This window comes from Euphorbia lathyris, chromosome 4, assembly GCF_963576675.1.
Source record: "Euphorbia lathyris chromosome 4, ddEupLath1.1, whole genome shotgun sequence".
NCBI lineage: Eukaryota > Viridiplantae > Streptophyta > Magnoliopsida > Malpighiales > Euphorbiaceae > Euphorbia > Euphorbia lathyris.
The window spans coordinates 32,627,936-32,647,958 of NC_088913.1; the positions used below are offsets into that span (position 1 = coordinate 32,627,936).

The 20,023-nt window shown below is 35.4% G+C and overlaps 2 protein-coding genes across 4 annotated transcripts; one reads left to right on the plus strand and one right to left on the minus strand.

The window, feature by feature from the left end:
• Window positions 1–1,364: 1,364 nt before the first annotated feature.
• LOC136226009 (polyadenylate-binding protein 2-like) lies at window positions 1,365–8,507 on the plus strand. Of its 3 annotated transcripts, none has more exons than XM_066014267.1 (7): window positions 1,365–1,397; window positions 1,495–1,599; window positions 1,779–1,884; window positions 2,927–2,994; window positions 6,901–7,092; window positions 7,998–8,125; window positions 8,231–8,507. In XM_066014267.1, the coding sequence occupies exons 2-7, from the start codon at window positions 1,546–1,548 to the stop codon at window positions 8,277–8,279; spliced, it is 597 nt and encodes a 198-aa protein (XP_065870339.1). In that variant the 5' UTR covers window positions 1,365–1,397; window positions 1,495–1,545; the 3' UTR covers window positions 8,280–8,507. The 3 variants fall into 3 exon arrangements, with proteins under 3 accessions (XP_065870339.1, XP_065870340.1, XP_065870341.1); XM_066014268.1 differs by having other exon boundaries at window positions 1,388–1,413; XM_066014269.1 differs by lacking the exons at window positions 1,365–1,397; window positions 1,495–1,599; window positions 1,779–1,884; window positions 2,927–2,994 and adding an exon at window positions 5,850–6,247.
• A 9,423-nt stretch (window positions 8,508–17,930) lies between these two features.
• On the minus strand, window positions 17,931–19,168 carry LOC136226257 (protein EXORDIUM-like 2). The gene has a single exon (XM_066014628.1). It carries the CDS (start codon window positions 19,118–19,120, stop codon window positions 18,227–18,229), a length of 894 nt encoding a protein of 297 aa, XP_065870700.1. The 5' UTR covers window positions 19,121–19,168; the 3' UTR covers window positions 17,931–18,226.
• Window positions 19,169–20,023: the final 855 nt, after the last annotated feature.

Below are 20,023 nucleotides of genomic sequence, written 5' to 3' on the forward strand. Positions count from 1 at the left end.
TGAAACAGTCTGCTCAGTCATAGACGACCCAAGCCTAGCTCCTCCCTCAAACCGCTGATTCATCCCAAAACCAAACCGTGGTTGATTCAATCTCGGTGGGCGTTTCACAACCATCCATGGACCATAATCATTCAAAACTTCTTCCCTATTCAAATCCGCATTAATCGGACCTTGTTCATCTAGGACAGCAATATCAGGCTTATATCTAGTAGGACATTGATCAATCCCATGACCATAGCTACCACACTCAAAGCATATATTATGAAGGCCTTCATATTCTATGCGATAAGTAGTACGACGAAGTTTATACTTAGACAATAAAGGCTTCAATAGATCAACCTCAATGCATACTATAGCAAATTTACCTCGTTTCGTATCCAGGGTTGTCTTGTCAATATGATGAACTTTTCCTACATGACTACCCAACTTAGTAAGAAAAGAAGCATTATAATACTCAATTGGAAGACGGGGGAACCGCACCCAAGTCAGAATTTTCTTTACTTCAACATCATATGGGTCAAAATGTGGGGTCCACTGACGAATAGAAAGACAGTGGTCAGAAATTATATAAGGGCCACCATCCATAACAACATTAAAATCCTCAACACAGATTGATCACATAAAAATCATTCTCCACATCAATAATATTCAAAGTTCCTTTTTTAGCCCACAGAGTTCTCAGCCTGTTAGCAAGATATCTATATCCAACTTTCTTTCCTAAAACTTTCACAATGAAAGCTAGTCTCCATTCGTTCCAGAGGCCAATCTTCTCCTTCTTAGACAACCTAATATTCGGACATTTCGGGTCATCATCCTCCTCATCACAATACTAATCAGATTCAACCGAATCACCAAAGAAAAAATTACCCGAAGCCTCAGGATACTGAACCGTGGAAATGCCATCTCCAACCCCCAAAAGGGTATCCTTCCACGATAACTTTCTCCTGACCGGCGATTCAATCATGGGAGACTTGAGAGTTAGAGATTCCGCACCAGAGATCGATGATAAGCCCTCATCATTCCTGGATTTTTTAATCCCGCAGGACGGAGAAGGGAGTGAAGAGGATTTTGGAAAAAGGTTAGGGCAGCCATCGCTGTCTGAAGCCATCGCTCGAGAGAAAATCACTCCAGATCAGAAATTTCTCGAGATCAAAAAATCGCTTAAGAGAAAAACACTCCAATCATATAACATTTCCTTTTTATGAATAACATTTTTCTTCATTTTTTATTTTTCTCTTCTTTTAATTATAAATTAATTAATTACATCAAAAAAATATAATTAATTTATTTTTTAAAATAAATAATTATAATCTTATAAATATTATTTTCTCTCAAAAAAAAAAAATCTTATACATATTTCTTTACCCCTTGTTTTACTCGCAAACTACGGCCTACTGGTGAGCATCATATAACGTAATACACATTAGATTTTGGTTTCTTTCTAATTTTTATGTAAAGAGGAATGAATTGAAACCTACTTGTGAATTGTGATAGTTAAGTGCAAGATCTTCAGTTTGGTATTCGATATCGTCAGATATAGAGATAATGGAAGCAGAAGATATTGCAATGGATGGAGCAGAGAACAACGAGGAAGTACCGGTGATTCCTACACTCCCTTCATTCTCTTCTATTTTGGCGAATATTCATTTTTTCTATTCAATTCACTGGCTAATTTTTCACCTTCTGATCGAATTAACATAAAACCCTTATTGGGTTTTGATGCGTTTATAAAACCCTAATTTGGGTGTTTACACTTTTTCCCCTGTAATCAATTGCAGGAGCTGGATGACATGAAGAAGCGCTTGAAGGAGATGGAGGATGAAGCTGCTGCTCTGCGGGAAATGCAGGCCAAAGTGGAGAAGGAGATGGGTTCTTCTGCGCAAGGTTTTTTTATTATTATTTTTAACCTTTTTTATAAGATACGCTAATATCTGAGCTTCGAAGAAAATTTTCTATGAATGATTCTTTTATGACATTTGATACATCATGGAGCCATAATGTGTCCCCAGAAACCTTTGATTGTATGTACTGCAAATGTGCATGTTCCTGTTTATGCATATATGTGTAACTTCTATAGATAAGTGTGGATTGTTTTTTTCTTTTAGGAGGAAGGGGGATGGGAGGGGGAAATGAATTTCTGTTACAATTTTATTTGTCTGAAGTTGCTATGTGAAGTTTCTCTGTGGACTGTGAAAGATGTTGCCAGTTTTTAGTTCTCCCTTACATTGTATGAGTGAAACTTGAGGCTTTATTATGTTGCAATTTTTTCCTAGTGTGTAAAGGTAAAGAATATTGGTCTAGTTTGTTAGGTTATCATAAATTACAGAACAACGTGATGAGCACAGTGTTGTGCTGTAATATCTTGAGTTTGGAGTTGAATTTCACATAATTTATTGTGAGATGGTAGGTTCTGCACCATGTAGGATTATGACTCTGAAATGGAATTTGTTCATATGTTGCCATTTGAACCTCAGATTTGGAGCTTCTAGATAGACATAAGACCGCATCCAATATTTGTTAGTCGTATGTTACTTCATTGTTATATAGAAACTAGACATATTTACAATTTTGTGAAAAGTGTTAGATATGAGAATGTTTCTGCATTTTTAAGTGCAACCACAAGAAAGATTCAAGAACAGTTATGATGTAGTGGACAGTCAGCATTAGTTATTCTGCCTAGGCACTGATGTAGACATAGACCAAAATTATCTTTCTGTTTATTTAGATATGCTCCTTGTATAGTATAATAATGATCCTAAAACGTTATGTCCTTAAAATATGCTGAGGAGTATAAAAACTGATCGCATTTATGCTTCGTTTACAATTGAAATGAGGTAAGTAATCATACTGCTGAAATGATTTTCATTCATTACTTTAATTTTTGTCTTCAGTGCCTTCCTTCTTATCCACTTTTATATGCAATTAGATACAGCTGGCACTGCATCTCAAGCGAGCAAAGAGGAAGTAGATTCCCGATCAGTGTTTGTTGGAAATGTGAGATTTCTTTTCCATTCTAACTATTATTTTGTGTTGTTACAAAAAACTTGAATATATATTATTCTAGTTGATAACACTATGTAGCACTTAATTGTTTTCTTCACATAGGTGCATGCATACAAGTTTTTATATTTCTTGTCCTCTAGCAAGTAGGTCATGTCATTATTCCTTTGAGCCATTCATTAGTTGCATGATTCTAGTACAAATTACTTTCCAGTCTACATGATTATCATGGATTTATATGGAAATATATTTGGTTTAAATACCAACATGACCCTCGAAGTGCAGACATGAGTCTCTATGAAGTCGGAAAAGGTCGAATCCGTCTCAACTTGCTAATTTCATGCAATTTGGGTTCTACAGTAAACTTATCCCCATGAGAAGCCCGTGTTTCCACTTCAGAGGTCAAAATGGTAATTAATCCATTAATTTTTTGTACATATTGCTGAAATAGGCTATAAATAAAAAGCTAATCCTTAAATTGGGTTTGGGGGGACTATATAGATCAATGATTTAATTCAAATGGATTATATAAAAAAAACTGAAGACCAGGCTGAAGTAATCCATGTTAATTTTGATCTAGCAAAACATTCTGATCCAAATCACAGCTGGTGAATATTCTTTCTTCATTTTGGGATGCTTCTGATGCTAAGGAAGGCTCGTCAGTCGAAGGATTGGCAATTCTGGTTTATCATTTTATTGTTAATTATGCACCATCTGTGTACACTTATAATTAATTAGTCTACTACAAAACCTTGGTAGTGATAAAATCAGGAGATCCTCTTACAACAGTGCAAAATAATAATTGCATCCTTGGCAAAATCAAACCAATCATGCAAGATGTACAGAACACCAGGGCTGTAGTGGACAAGTAAATGCTATTAAATCTTAGGTCATGGAGTGTTTAATACCAGCTTGATTATTGTTAGGACTGGATGAGTTGATACATATTGGACGTTATACAATTAATGGGACTTATGATTGAATCTTTCTAGTAAAGACGTAAGGTTCTTTTTATTGCATACATTGGTATAGGTCATTAATAACTTGAATAGAGATTGAATGTAAAGGCTGTGGTGAAAATTCTTTCTTCCAACACTTTTTTTGGCTCACTGTCCTCTTATATCATGTCCTATTGAAGGAAAATATATACTCTCCATTTTTAATTATAAGTTGTTTAAGGTTTATCAATTTGTTCTTTTTTATATGACATTTTACCTATGTACTTTTGGCAAGTTTTTCTCAAAATTTTCCTTTATTGCCACAAAGAGAGAAGTTTAGTAGTAATGCAGGCAATCCTATAATTAGTTCATAGTAATCAAGAAGAAAGAGAAATCCAGCATGGGAAACATAGTTTTAGGATAGAATTGTTAAAGGTAAATCGTTCATTTGAACAGTCTAGTTAATACTCCTTTGATCCCGGTGAAAAATCTTAAACAACTTTTATGAAAAAAAATGAGGGACTAGTATTTGAATAGCTACACAGCACAGTATTATTGAAGTCTGCATGCTACACTGAACTGAAATTTCTAATTCATGGAAATGGTTCTGATTCCATTCATTATGATGGCATGGTTGGTCTCCAGATTCTCTGCATGTTCTATTACTTCCCAAAAACCCCTAACCAAATAAAGTGTAGAATACTCAACTTTACATCAGGGTAGAACTGTTATTATGCCTACTAGCCATCAATGACCTTTAAGATGGATCCACACATTTTTCTAGATGCTTGTGAATGAGAAGCAATGGAGAAAAGATGAAGTGTATATGCACATAAGTTAGTAAAGGTTTAACATATAGCTAGAGTGCTGTTTATATTGAATGGAAAGCTTAGAAAGAATACCAGAAAAGAGAATGACGGAAGCAGCAAATCTTACAACACCATATTCTGTCTTTAAAGCTCTAGCATGCCAAGTTTTCTCATAAATCTTCAGCAAACATTTTTCTTTTTTTTTTTTTATTTTAACATGAGTTGAATAGTTATAAAAAAAAATTATTTCAACGAGTTGGAATTCTGGAAATGCAAACCTGGCTTATGAAATTGATCTGAAGGGATGTGTTGCATGAGAAAATATCATCAAAAGGCTCACTTTTGTATTTCCAGGTCTAGAGATTTTTTAAAATGGACCTTTCCTCTATCATTATTATCAACAAGAAGTACACAGTCTCTGGTTATGGCTTTCGGTTGGGGCTTCATCCTGGTAACCATGTCCGGATCGGTCATGACATGGATTATTTTCTATCCCAGATTTTTCCTTTTCCTTGATTCGCAGGGGTTATCTGGTTCTTGGAGACTGTTTTCATTATTAGCTTTCTCTTGCATATCCCAAATAACTTTGTGCTTTTTTTAGTTGAATTTTCTTGATAAAAGGATTACTTATTTCTGCAGCTGTCAAACAATCATTTACTGAGATGTGCTGAATGTATGGAACTTGCACATCAAGTTATATAAGAACTGCAGAATGCATTTTTCTTAATATAAAATGTAACTACTTTTACTGGATTGATTGATTTAAACAGCTTTTTTCCCTTATTAGTAAAGTAAAAAAAAAAAAAAAAAAAAAAGAGAGCAAAAGATGTTTGATTTTCTTATTCTAGCAGTTTTTGGTTACCTGGGCTTCAGTCTTTAGTATGCTCGGGTTGTTCTAAGCTATACAATCCTTCCTTTGACTTTCTTCTTTGACTACAATCGCAGGTCAGGCTCCATTCTTCAAGTTTCTGATCTAGTTCTGGGATTGGGTCAAAGTGTTTATGCTTTATGCGTGGGCTGCTTAAAAAAAAAAAGTTCATGCTAATGTGGGTAGATTAAATTATAGGACTGAATTTTTTTTTTTTCTTTTTTGGGGGAGGGATGGAGGGGGGAAGAAAAAGAAAATCTGAAGAGTTGCACAACAGTTTGTAAAAAAAACAAAAAAAAAAGAAAGAAAGAAAAAGAAAAATAAATGATTAGGATGGGAAGGGGAGAACTGATAAAATGCTAAAATCTGTCTGAATCAGTGACTCATCATAAAAGAAAAGAACAGGGAGGATCAATTAAGCCAAAGGTTAGAAATGGAAATTGTTGGTAGAGGTAAGTACTTGAGTTGGGCTCAGTATTCGAGATGAAAAGTAATGGTTCAGAGATTCCTGAGCCTAACATCAAGCAGATATTCAGGAACGGTGGAAACTACATTGTACAAAGTACAAGCCCACAGTTCTGCTTGTGATGGAGGTTAATGCTCGGGGAATTTATAGGCATGTGCTGCTTATGGTGAGAGGTCTTTGATCTCCCTTTCTTTTCCTCATTTGGGATAGATAGGGATATCTGATTTCTTTCTGAATTTTGCTATTCATCTGCTCTCATACTCGGATGAGTGACTGAACAAATATATTTTAAGAACCGAAATTTAAAACCAATATTAGCAAAATCAATCACTGGTACAACTGCAATGGAAACTTAATTATCTCATGATTATTTTTTTCAATGCTGATTTTATTGTGTCTGTCCATATCATCAGCCAAGTTAAGCAGTCTATAATAATGGTCAAATTCTGGTCCTAGGTTGTGATTAGATTTCACTGCCCAATCTAGATTTCAGCTATATGCTAAGATGATTACTTGTTTCATGGCCTATGCAAGATATGTCATCTAAATGCTGTATTGACATCGGATGTGTACTTCATTGTGTCGACACTAGTTTGTTGTAGGAAGTTGATAATGCAAAAAAATTATTGGTACGCCACAAGATTTTTATTAGTATGGAAAAACTTATACTACTTTTTCATGAATTTTATATGTTTGAGATCAAGCTGATGCTTGCAGTAGTGGAACTGAAATAGACTGCTTCATTGATTAGTCAATAGCTATAAATAGGATTTGTAATTTACATTCCCTCACTTGTCCTTGCATTTCCAATATTTGTAGGTTGATTATTCATGCACCCCTGAAGAAGTGCAGCAACATTTCCAATCATGTGGGACTGTAAATAGGGTCACTATCCGTACTGACAAGTTCGGCCAACCAAAGGGTTATGCTTACGTGGAATTCCTTGAGGTAGAGGCTGTTCAAGAGGCTCTCCTTCTCAATGAGTCTGAACTGCATGGTCGCCAATTGAAGGTAAGGAATCCTTTTTCTTGTACTTGTCTACTTATTATATCTCTAGACTCTAGCACTCAGTGTTTGTCATTACTTACCCTCATAGTTGTTAATGGCAGCACCATGGCACAAGGCGCACAATTCCTCAAGACTGTGCGCCTTAACAACCCCTAAGGCAGTCAATGTTGCTTCGGCAACGCCAAGGCGCGCCTGGACAGGGTTATCATGGTGTGCCTTTTGTGTCACATGTTATTTTTTTTAGGGTCTTATATTATTTACCCACATGGTCAATCTCCATCGTTGGATTAGACACATCTGGTATCCAAAAAAACAAACAAAAATATAAGGAAAGAAGACACTTTCAAATTGAACAATCGCAGAAAAAAGAAATATAGAGAGAAAGATGCATATGGGAAACAAAAGGGAAGAAGCACACAACAACAGTAAAGACCAGAGAAAAAGAAGCAACCAAGGGCAGAACTTGAAGTTGGAGACTTTTGATAAGAAGTAACTATTAGTCAACTTAGTATTTACTATTTAGTTGAACACCGTAGCTTTAGAATACAAGGGCTTATTGCATGTTAGAATTTATGATTAAGTATTAAAAAAAATGATTAAGAATATTGACCTGATTTCGTATTTTATTGCATTTTAATTTTCAAGTTTGCAATCTCTTATATTTTAAATATTATCATGTATGGTGGTTCTATTTAATTTTATTCTTCTAGTTCGCCTTGTGTTGCTCAGGTGCGCGCCGGGGCCGTGCGCCAAGGCTCCAGGATCCCCTTGTGCCGTAGTGCGCCTTGCGCCCTTAATAACTATGCTCACCCCACTTAACAGTTTAGCTGAAACACTTTTTTTTTTGTTCTCTTTTGTTTCTAAGAGGAATGACTTTCTGATTACTTTTGACTATTGCATTTATGTAGGTAACCGTCAAAAGGACTAATGTACCAGGGATGAAGCAGTTTCATCCTCGTCGTTCTAACCCTTACATGGGGTTTCCACCTAGGGGTGCGCATATGCCTCCTTATTTCTTCTCTCCGTATGGATATGGGTAATGCTTATTATGGAGCAATTTCATACTTTACAAATTAACTTAAATCCTCTGATTTTACATTGCTTGAATGATGAGTTTTTAACATGCTTCGGTCACCTGCAGGAAGGTCCCAAGATACAGAATGCCTATGCGTTACAGTCCTTATAATTGAAAGGCAAATTCGCTTGAGATTGATACATCGGACAAACAATTTAGTTTCCCTTGTATTTTGATAGACCATAATGTGTTTGGACAGTCAAATAGGATTGGTAGGAGTTTTGCCCGTTATATTTATGTGGTGGAGTAGAACACTTTACAAGTTTTTGGTACGACTCTCATGTTTGCATACAGAAACTTATTCTTGCTTAAATTTTTCTGCCGTTATTTTCTTTCCCTGCTACTTCTAGTTGTGTTATACATTAGTTTTAGCATGTTAATAGCCTGGCAAACATAAGAGGTGAGTTTGCAGACAATTACGCTTCCAGCAGATGTGGTTTTGTTAGCTGCGTCTGTCGCCGTAAACAGAGTAGATCATCATTGTTCTATATGAAAGCTTAATAACTTGGTGCCTTTTTTTCATAATCAGGCATTTTCCTGGATCCCTTATTAACGATAACGACAGCATGTGAAATCTTTTTGACCCTTTTCTCCGATGCTCTAGCTGGCGATGCTTGTGCTTTTGAACTTAGAACTTTTAATTTTAATACTAGTAACCATTAAGTATTTCTTTTTTAGGGTAAATTATAAAACTAACCCAATTTAGAGGGAATTTATGTATTTAGATCCATTACACCACTTATTACATATCTAGACTATTTCAATTTGGACTTTCTCGAAATACCTTATATATATAACACTTAGTCATTTCTTCTTTCATTCTTTCTTTCTTTTGTGAATTCGTTTGGTCTCCCCGTGTGAATTCATTGACGATTTCGAGTGCTTTGGCGATTTCAATGGCATAGGTCGGAAAGAAGATAAGTATCTAATGTGTTAATTGCGATTTTGTTTTAGGGTTGGAGTTTTCTTTGCTTCTTTTGCTTTTTAACGATTTTGGTTTAGGGGTTAAGGTGTTTTTATTGTTTTTTGGTGTCATATCTTGCATGAATTTTGTTTTTTTAGGTATATTTTGCGTAATGTAACTAAGAAATGTCCCTATATTAGTGTAATGAGAGTTATTTCGCCAGAATCCCATTTCGCAGTTATGAGTTTGTTTCATAGTTGCTGCAAACTGAAAAGCTAAATCATTGCAGTTTGCTTCAATTGTGGAACAAATTCATGACCGCGAAGGTGATTTGTCCCTTCTCGGTTTCACAGACTACGAAGCTGTTGAGTGAACTACAGAGTCGTAATTCGACTCATGCTTCGCAGTTTCACTCAATTGCGAACTATAATACACATGATTTACTTCGCATTGTGACGTGTCCCTTAGGATTGCAAAGTGGTTTTTTTAATTGTTTTCCTAAAATTAGCTCTATTTTTGTGAAGGTTGATGATGCTAAGAATGATTCAAAGAAGAGGAAAAGAGTAGCTCCTGATGATAGTGTGAAAGTTATCAAATTCAATTATCTTTTCAGCTTGAAAACAAAAGCATCAATAGCAGTGAGACCGATGTGTTGAAGAAAGTAAAGAGCAAATTAACTAAAGATCAAATGTTGATGTTTAGGAAATCTGCTTTTGGGCATTTGGCGGATATGGAGGTGTATACGTTGTCCACTAATTTATACCATAGGGTCATTAATAGATAGATTACTCCACCGAACCCAAAACATGGAGAGATGTGGTTCAACATCAAATGAGTTGAACTCAAATTTGGTGATTTTAAGTTCGAACTGATCACGGGGTTGAGATTTGGTGATCTGGCATCAATTTTGTTGAAGATGAGTAAGTTAAAAAGGCGAGCATATTAAGAAATATGTACTTCGGAGGAAGTTCGAGCTTAACACACAAGAACATATACGAAGTTTTCGACAACACTGATTGGCACAGTGAAGAAGATGGTGATGCAGTCTTCAAGGTAATGTTGTATGTTATACATAAGCTCTTATTCACAACCAATCCATATAATTCGATTGATAACAACATCATCGATCTCACTGACTTTCTGAAACTTCTTGTTGAGTTTCCATGGGGTGTACTTTCTTGGGAGAAGACGTATAAGATCATGCAAAGGGCTATAATTGGTTTGACCAAAAAAGAAAAATTCGAGAAATTCAGTAAGGGTAAGATCGATAGCGTCGTGCCATATCAGCTAGTTAGTCTAGCATAAGCATTTCAAGCATGCTTCTAAATATATTTAATTTGATTGATTTTAGATTTCAATTATATGAACGTATTTGAATTAAATTGAACTTTTTTACGGGTTTGGATAATCGAGGTATGGAAGGCGCCTCGTAGATTCTATCATTAAGAGAAACTGGCGAACTCCCGCGTTTAAGTAGATGGATAACTTCAAAAAATCCAATATTTAAAGAAGCATCAGAAGTTTTTACTGTAAGTAATATTATTTTCGACATATGTGTTTATTTAGATATTGGTTTTGTGTTTTCAGTCATCTAAAACTCCACAAACTGCACTTGTGGTTGAGGAAATTGAAAAAAAAAATGTGTCTGATGTAAGTCACTTTAGGACTATATCGACGGTCATGATATAGATCTTGAGATCTTATTTGAGAAGTATACAATCGTGGAAAAAGAAGATGATGTAAAAGGAGGAGGAGGGGGAGAGGAGGAACAAGAAGTGGAAGTATAAGAGGTAGAGGATGAGAATGAGAATAGAAGAAATGAGAAGAGGTTTAAGAAGAGTGCAAATGTAGACGAGGAAGCACAATCAAAGATGGAAGAAGATAAAAGGGCAAGAATGTGGAGTCATATACTGAAGTTGAAGTTGGAGGTTAAGGCGGAGGTTGTGCAAGTGTTGATGGAAAAGATTGCAGAGTTGAAGGATGGTCATAGGAGAGAGATGGCAGTGTTGAGGGAGGAGCATAAGAAAGAGATGTCAGAGATGGGGGCAAAGATGAGGGCAGAGCAGAAGCAATAGCAGAGGGAAGAAATTGTAGAATAAGAAAATGCTCAACATGGGGTATGTCAAGTTGACAATGACACCGAGGAGCAACAAAATATTCCCACAATGGCAGATGACTTAAACTGTTTAATACTTTTTTCGTGAAAAAATAGATGACTTAAACTATTTTCGTTTATTATGTTTTGACATGATGATACTTCGGAGCAACAAATGAATTTGAGTAGTGTTGATGCCACAAAATCCATAGTTGTGCTTTCGGTATGTTGAATATTAGTTATGGCTTAATCTGTTTTCGTTGATTGTCTTAAAAAAATTTCGTTGATTATGTATTGACAGTATGCTACCTCAGGGCAACAAAAGAAGACGAGTAGTGCTGATGCTACAAAATACATAGTTGTGCAATTACATAATTTACTTATAGGATTTTGACATTTTGTGTATTGATTCCCTTGAAATGTTTAGGATGAGATTGAATAGTTCCAGGTAAAAGAAAGAGGTGGAAAGCCCATTGAAGGGGCCCGAGAAAGGAAACCTTCACAATATGTGATTTCACATTTCACTTATTCGGGCAAGAGACCTAAGAGTGTGAAAAGGATCCATCAAATGTGCTTATTAGAGTAAAAAAACAAACCCCAAGAATGGATTGATCCGCTTGATTATGAAGATATTTTGTTATACGAAGACTTGGAAAAGTAAAGTCAATGCAAAGACTACCAAAGAGTTGGGAGGGTTATCATATCTCTATCCAGACTTGAAATGGTTTAAGACACTTGTGACGTCTGACACCTATTGGGCCACAGAGGTAAGGACAATCTCAAATTAGATATTGTTGTGATATATTGTATTGTCTTATATGTTGTTATTGATTGTATTGTTTACTTGAATTAGCACATCGATGCGTTCTTTTGGCTATTTGTGACGTCAGTCGGTAGAATCTGGTTTAACTGCAGACTGGACTACGACTGATAGCCAATTCACTAGATGGATGCTACACATGAACCCCGATATGACATATTTTTTTTTGCAACGGTCAACGGTAAGAAGGAAACGTATATGAGACCCTGGAAGGAGTAAAGCTGGTGTTCTTGCCTATTTGTGCCAATGGGAAATCATTGGATATTAGGGGCCCTTGATATGACGGTGATGTATCTACATATACACGATAGTTGTATTGTAAATGACAATGATGCATCACTATCCGACTTCTTATCCAAGCACTTCTCGATCCTTTCTAGGGCCATTGCAAAATCTGGATATTGGCCAAACCAAAATGATATTCGACCCATCACTTGGAGTAGGCTTACCGATACTCCACAATATGTGACGACCTCGGACGACTATGGGTCATTCGTCTATTTTTTCACACATAATTTATCAGCTCGAAGGTTGTTTGCATTTAGGCCAACAGATGGAAATTTTTTAAGATATCGTATTGTTCTCGAGGTGTTTCACGGGAAACTCTATTCGTTGGATTAGGAACAGTTATGAATATATATTGTAAATTTTTGGATATATACAAGTACTATTCGAATGTTATGAATATGTTGTATTGTATTGTTTGAATGTTCAGGTTTGTATTGTATTGTATTATTTGAATGTTATGAATATGTTGTAATGTTTGAAAGTTCACAAATCTGAAATATACCACTTTGCAGTTGAAAATACCACTTCGCAGTTGCACTAACTGCGAAGCATATTAATTATACATTGCAGTCCATATAACTGTGAAAGCAAACTTTGTACTGCCACATATATGGTTTCGCAGTTGAAGTTCTGATTCGCAATCTAAGATTTCTGTTAACCTTCAGTCCAAATAACTGCGAAGTGGTGTAGCCGATTGCGAAGGATACTTATTCAACTATATAAGTAACTGAAATATACAAAAAATGAAATGAGTATAAAGAGTATAATAAGTTCAATGAAATATAAAATTTTCACACGATGAGTATAATAAAATATATAATTTTCACACAATGAGTACAATGAAACATACACAAAATGGAAGTTTCACATAATGAATATTACATCACATCCTAGAAATTAGAGAACTTGCTACTGTATTTGGAGGCTGACTTGTATTTGGTAACGAACGATGACAACTCAACCTAGTGTGGCCTATATTCCTGCATCGACACATGTTCTTGGAACTGGTTATTAGATCTTCACCTTGTGATGGTCTTATGTTCTGACTTCTTGGTCGAATGACAGGTGTAGAGCCTTTTATAAGGAGGAGAACTTTTATAGGAGGATCATAGTTTGTTCATTCTGATTAGGGTCCAACTGGGTATATGGACTCAGCGTAGGATAATTTAACCGCGATGTTGGTGAAGTAACGATCCACTCATTGGTATGCATTACTCAGTCGATGCTCACACGCAACTTTGCATACATGTTTATAAGGATATGAGAAAGTTGTAATTTCCTACACGTGTATGTTCTTACAATTAAAGCAACAACTCCCCTTGTCGTTCGATCTCCGATTTGAAATGTGTGGGCATTTATTCCATAAAAGTACAAGTGACAACTTTATCAACATGACTTATCATCTTCTTTTCAGCCTAATGCGATAAATGTGTTTGTCGTGATTATGAAAGTCAAAGTTGTTATGTTAATATATGTATATAATTCAAGTTTCATAAATTACAATAAATGATTGTGTACCTGCCAACCATCATTGTATAGTAGCTTTTATGTACTCTACCAACATTGTGATAGGTAAACGTCTTTCTACCACCATAACCGCGTTCCATTATTCTGTTATGTTTGTGGTCATCATGTTATACCGACAAGTATGAAAGTATGCACATGACCATTTCTCGGTGTCGGCTTGCTCTAAATATTCTGTTGTGAGGCCATGCAGTTGTCGAAGTCGAGAAAATGTCTCGTTAAAATTGGACACTCTATAAGCTTTAGTAGTTCGCCAATACACCTAATCTATCTTTCTAAGTTTCCAAATGTTGGCTTCACATTCATTCTCAGATATTGACAACGACATCCATGTATCGCACTAAATTCACGGTATAATGAATTTCCTTGTGCTTATTTGAAATTATGGCAAAATTCTCTACACTCCAATACATTCTTTAAGCTTGATCATAAACCAAATTCATGCCTCATTTCTTTCATTTGGTCCAACTCCAAAAGCAAGAGGATAAATCTGGTTATTACCATCTTTACCAATTGCAATGTACAATTGGCCAAGATATTTACCTTTTAAAAATGCCTTGTCAACATAAAGAACGGGTGTATTCTTTAAACGCTCTAACTGAAGGACTCATCGCCAAAAAGAAGTATGTGAAGTGATCAGCATCATCAGTTTGAATATGTGTCCTCGTACCTGGATTGAATTTTTCAATGTCTCGCAGTAGTCTAGTAGGAAAATGTATGACTCATCCGGTGAACCCCCACGTCGTCTAAAGCACAACATCTTGCTCCTCCAAACTTGCATGTAAGACATGTTGATTTTATACACTTTCTCAAAAAATTTAACAATGTCCTTTGGTCGATACATTTTATCCTCGAGATCAAACTTACCCGCAAGTAGTATGCCGGCAACTCGTTTCCTCGCTTGCCTATGAGGTGGTAACATTTTATCTCTAGTAGATGTGTGTTTGTTCATTTCATCCATTCTTCGGTGCCTGAACATATCAGAATTAGGTATCGCAATGCCTCTAGCCGGCCATTTACATGTCTCATCATGCTTGCATCTAACTTCAAACATGGACTTGTTAGACTTGTACACTCTCCATACGAACCTATTCTTAACTACATAATTTTCAAGTGCATTTTGAAATTCTTCTTTGTTTGAGAATATATCATGCACCTTTAAACTGACAACTCCTTTTAATGCACTGGATTCAATAGGAATCACAAGTGTATCATGGACCTCTAACAGCCATCCGAAATGGATTAGTCCTTCTTCTTCTTTCTTCATCATACTTCTCATAGATACTTAATGATACATGATGAGCTCGTGCATTGGTTTCAGGAACACCTTTGCGACTCCACCCTTGAGTATCGTTAGTTTTATCTCGTGTAGCCCCCCTAATATTGGTATATATTTAATCTATGTAATATTATTTAAGTAGTTTAAAGTGGTTAAGTTGGTTAAGAATCTTGTTTTAAGGTGAGAGGTCATGGGTTCAAACCATACCAAGCTCATTTTTTTTTGTTTTATTTGAACTTTATTTTTTCAATTGGACTTTTTATTGTTTTATTTGAACTTATTTTTATTATATCTATTTTTTTAAGAATTTATTATCTATTTGAGAGTCAATTAACTTAATTTTTAAATTAAATTTTATGAAAAATATAAAAAATTTATAGCTAAAAATTAAAAAAAATGAAAATATTATAATTTTTAGCCAACATACCAAAACGACAAAGTTTCAATGTGCTGGAAGTTTTAGAAAATTTGCCCAGCCCTAACGGGTTGGATTTCAAAAAATTGCTCCCAATGGTCGAACTAAAATTAGCCCCCCCAATTGTCAATTCTTGGCTCCGCCATTGCTTCATATATTGTTTCTTCCTTTGCATCATTATCATCATTGGGGTTATAATGACTCCAAATATCTTCTTCCTATACCGCTTCTTCGTGGTTAAAAAACAGATTCGAGCTAATATCATCTAAACCAGAGTTGGATACAAATTGAAATCTGTGATCTTTTCGTTGCCTGACCAATGAGTGTCAACTTCAACGGTGCTATCACAACTTGATTGAATAACATTCTCTGTCTTCATAACTTACGGTAGTTGTGCATCTATTGTTCGCGGTTCAAAATTAACATATAGTGGGATTACATTATTTGGATTCATTTGGTAATACTCTAAGTTGTTATATATATAAAGAGTATTTTGGAAAAATCCAAATTGAAATAGTCTAGATATGTAAGTGGTAGTGTAATGAGTCTAAATATATAAATGAACCTCCGAATTGGATCAGTTTGCAATTTACCATTTTTATATAGATTTTATAAGTTGTGAATAATAGAGGGTTAGAGAAATAATAATTATTATTTTTTGTTTTTGCTACAGTCGTTCATTTATTATTTTTTAATAAAAAATATATTAATTAATTAAAAATTAACCGAGCCAATTGCGAGTTTAAGAAAACTCAAGCTCGGTGTCTCAGTCTCAAACTCGAGCCAAAACGAAAACCGGAAGGGAGAGATGAGATATTTGAACAATATACAGTATAAAAGAAGTTTTGGAGTTTTTGTTTTTATTGATTAGAGAAAATCAATGTACTAAATCAGTGATGAATGGTCATAAAAGCTGCAAAAAGTAAAAAAAAAAGGTGTGGAATTTAACTGGCAAGTATTTTGGGGAAATGTCACTATTCAATTATTTAAGGGCATTGAAAGCCAAACTTTGATGTGAAAGTACGCCAGTAGCCTACATCCATTGTACCTTCAACATATCTCCAAAATTAATTATTTTCTTTTTTCCTTGTAATACTACTTTAACACTATAAGACCACCTTTTTTTTATGGTTTGGTAAAACTGTAAAGTGGACTAGTTCTAGTTCGCACTTGGAGGAAAATTGAAGCCATGATCACAAAAAGGGACTAGCTAGGCTCACCAAATTTGCTTCAAAAAGGTCGACCAGAATTCAACTTGTGAGTGTGTGGCACAGCCTAGAGCTCACAAAAAGCCCGAGCATGTGGCGTAGAGCTCCCCAAAACAAACCGTTAAATACATATTTTAAAAATTATAGGAACCAATTTGCAGTTCCAACGAATGGATTGAACTATTCCTCTCAATGGTGGTTCTTAAAAGTCGAGATGCTGGAACACTCTTGAGCAGGGCCGTCTTAAACATTTTTTGGGCCCCGTGCTAAATGAAAAAAAAAGGTTGAACCCTATTCATTAAAAAAATTAATATTTTCATATAATAATAATGTTTTTACAAAATGAAACATCAAAATACTTTTTATATTTTACTTGATTTTTAGCATTATAAATATAATTAAATAATTAAATTAGATATTGTATAATAACAATAAAAAAATTGGATCCCTTAAGACTTTTAGAGTGTTAATTTTCTGAATAAATTAACATTATTTAATTTTTCACATAATAATTAATAACATTAATTTATTTAGATTTATATAATAATAAAAATTAGACCCTTTAAATTTGGTACAGGAGAACTCCGTGTATACCCTTCTCCTACTCTCCTGCTCCTCAGCCACCTCTGCCTACGTGCTTGCCCCACGAATGCTTTCTGATTTTTCTAGCATTTGCTTTCTATAGATTTATGTATTCATAAAAAAAACAAATTTTTTCTTTTAAATTATTGTAGTATGTAATTTAATGTAAATAAATTACATTTTGAAATTGTTTTGAAATTTAAAATCATATAGAAATAAATAAAGTTCATTGGTTTTAAATGTAAACTGAACAATTTTGTACTCAAATCCATTGCGGAGTTTTAAATGCCATACCTAAAAAACTTTTTATCATTGAAGGAAAAATCCCATTATATTTTTGCTCTAAGAGAATCTCATCTCATCTAAATGTATATTTAAATTTTCAATTACTTCCCCAAATTGGATAGATCAGAATAGAATATGTTCTTCCTTATTATATATAGGAACCACTAACTAATGATAATATAATCTAATGTATTAGCTTCATAAACAAGAATTAACATAAAATTATAACAAATGATTTTTTTATCCCCTCTGTATACCATCAATGCTTCTGCCTCATTATTATAACTCTGTGGAGACTTGCAGCTTATCTTTTCCCCCTTTAAAATCACTCATAATGGTCTCCCAGCACCCAGCAAGCACCCTCAATCATCACAATATTCCATTTTCATTTTAAATATTCCCAAAACAAACAAAAAAGAAAAAGCCACACTACTTTTATATATTTAATTACATTTATTATTTTTTATCCACATCCTTCTTTTTGAAAATCCAATTTACACGTCACGCTAAACGACAACGTCCACCGTGGATTTACACACACTCCAAAACTACAGAAAACCCGTCCCTATCGCCCCCAGATTCCACCTTCCGTTATATCTACATCTTATTAAACAGATTTCGCCACGTGTACATCCTCATCCATCTATTGCCACGCGTCATCATCACACCATCGTCTTGCACGCGCTGGTCACCGGGTCCCACATAGCTGGTAAGAGATACTTACGCCCATTATTACCGTGGGCGTTATAACTAGCACCCGTCGTTTTGTCCACCAATGCCCGCCCCGGATATCCCGGGTACGACCCTGACCCGAATATGCCGGTGCAAGCGGAAACCGCCTCTAGAGGTGCGGTGGGAGGGCCTTGGAAATAACCGCTGTTAAAAGGATTAGTAACGGTGTTAGCCAAGAGTGTAGCCAAGTTTATAATCATGCCGTCAACTCCGACGTCTCCGTTAGGAGCAACCAAAGGCGGTGTTTGTGGGCCGTAAATGGGTTGATGGAAAGGCCAGGCGCAATAACCTGGACACTGAGTCTCCGAGTTACCAACCCAAATATAAGTCCCCCGAGCCGACCCGCGGGATGAACCGTGCGTACCGCACCGGTTCATGCAAAATCCGTCGACGGCGACGTCCTTCGCCGTTAACACAACGTTAATCGAATTTATAGCGAAATTCATTTTCGAAGCCAAAGCGAGCAAATGCGTCGTTTTGAGAAGTTTGCCTAGCGTGTATTTCTCATGGAGAATCTGATGGACAACGGAGAGAGAAGATGAGCCACCGCGGTATTTCTCCGTTGTCTTCCACCAGGAAGCGGCGGACAGCGGGGAAGCTCTTTTCGATCCCAAAGAGTGAATAAAATCGACGATTATGGAGCGTTGGATCGGAGTGAACTCTCCGTACCATATGAGATTAACGGTGACGTTTCCTTTAAGAAGGACGCCGTTGTGATACTTGAGAAGCAGAGGTTGTTCCTGAACTAAAGCAGAGTGTGAAGTATTGAAGAAACAGGAGAAGAAGAAGAGAAAGAGAGTGGCAAAACGGTAAAAAGAAGCCATAGCTTGTTGGAGAAGGAGAAGAAGTAGGAAGGGAGATTTTGAATGAGGAAGGAGGAAGTTACTGGAGTATTTATATGGGGAGGGAGGAAGTAAAGGGAGACAGCTGGTGAGGGTGGAATTGTGTCAACGTCAAACAAGTGCCAAATGGAAGGTTTTGGTTGGTTAGAAAGTGTGAAGAGGAGTCTATGCCAGGCTGTAAGGTTGTTCTTAGGTGACGTGGATGGTGAATTTAGAAAAAATCAGTGGGAGTGTATTGCATGGAAGGAGATGTTGATGTGAGTCATCAACGTGCGGTGTAACTCTGTGCATCTGTGTGTAACTCGCTTCTTTTCTTTTGTTTCGCAAATCCCAATTCCCTCTATTATTCTCTCACCACATGAATTTCTTTTTTGTTTATTTTTAGTGAATTTAGCATATTCTTTTTAAATTTAACTTTATTGCAAATATTAGGAGGGATATCAGATTGATACAATTCAAATATCTCTAAAGTTATACTCTCTCCCCTCTCAAATAGGTCTCCCTTGTCAAATTTTCATTTTAGTCTTTTTCTTTAATGTTTATTTGTATACATTACCATACTAATACATTTTTTACTATCTTATTTACCCAAACGATTAAAAAAAATGATAAAATGATCATATTTAGCTCCATATACTTCTTAAAAAAAAAAAAAACAAATGTTGTATTTAGTTTGGAAAAGTTTTATTGATTTTCTGAATTTGTTTAATAATTGATTTTTGAAATGAACTTATTAGCTTTTTTTAAAAAAATTGAAGTGATCTACCGGTATCTAAATTTGATTAAAGTGTACATATTCCAATATTTTTCAAAAAATTTCTTATTCCATCACATGAAATTTAGAAGGTTTTAACAAATTTTGGTTAAGTTGATCATTTTAAAAGT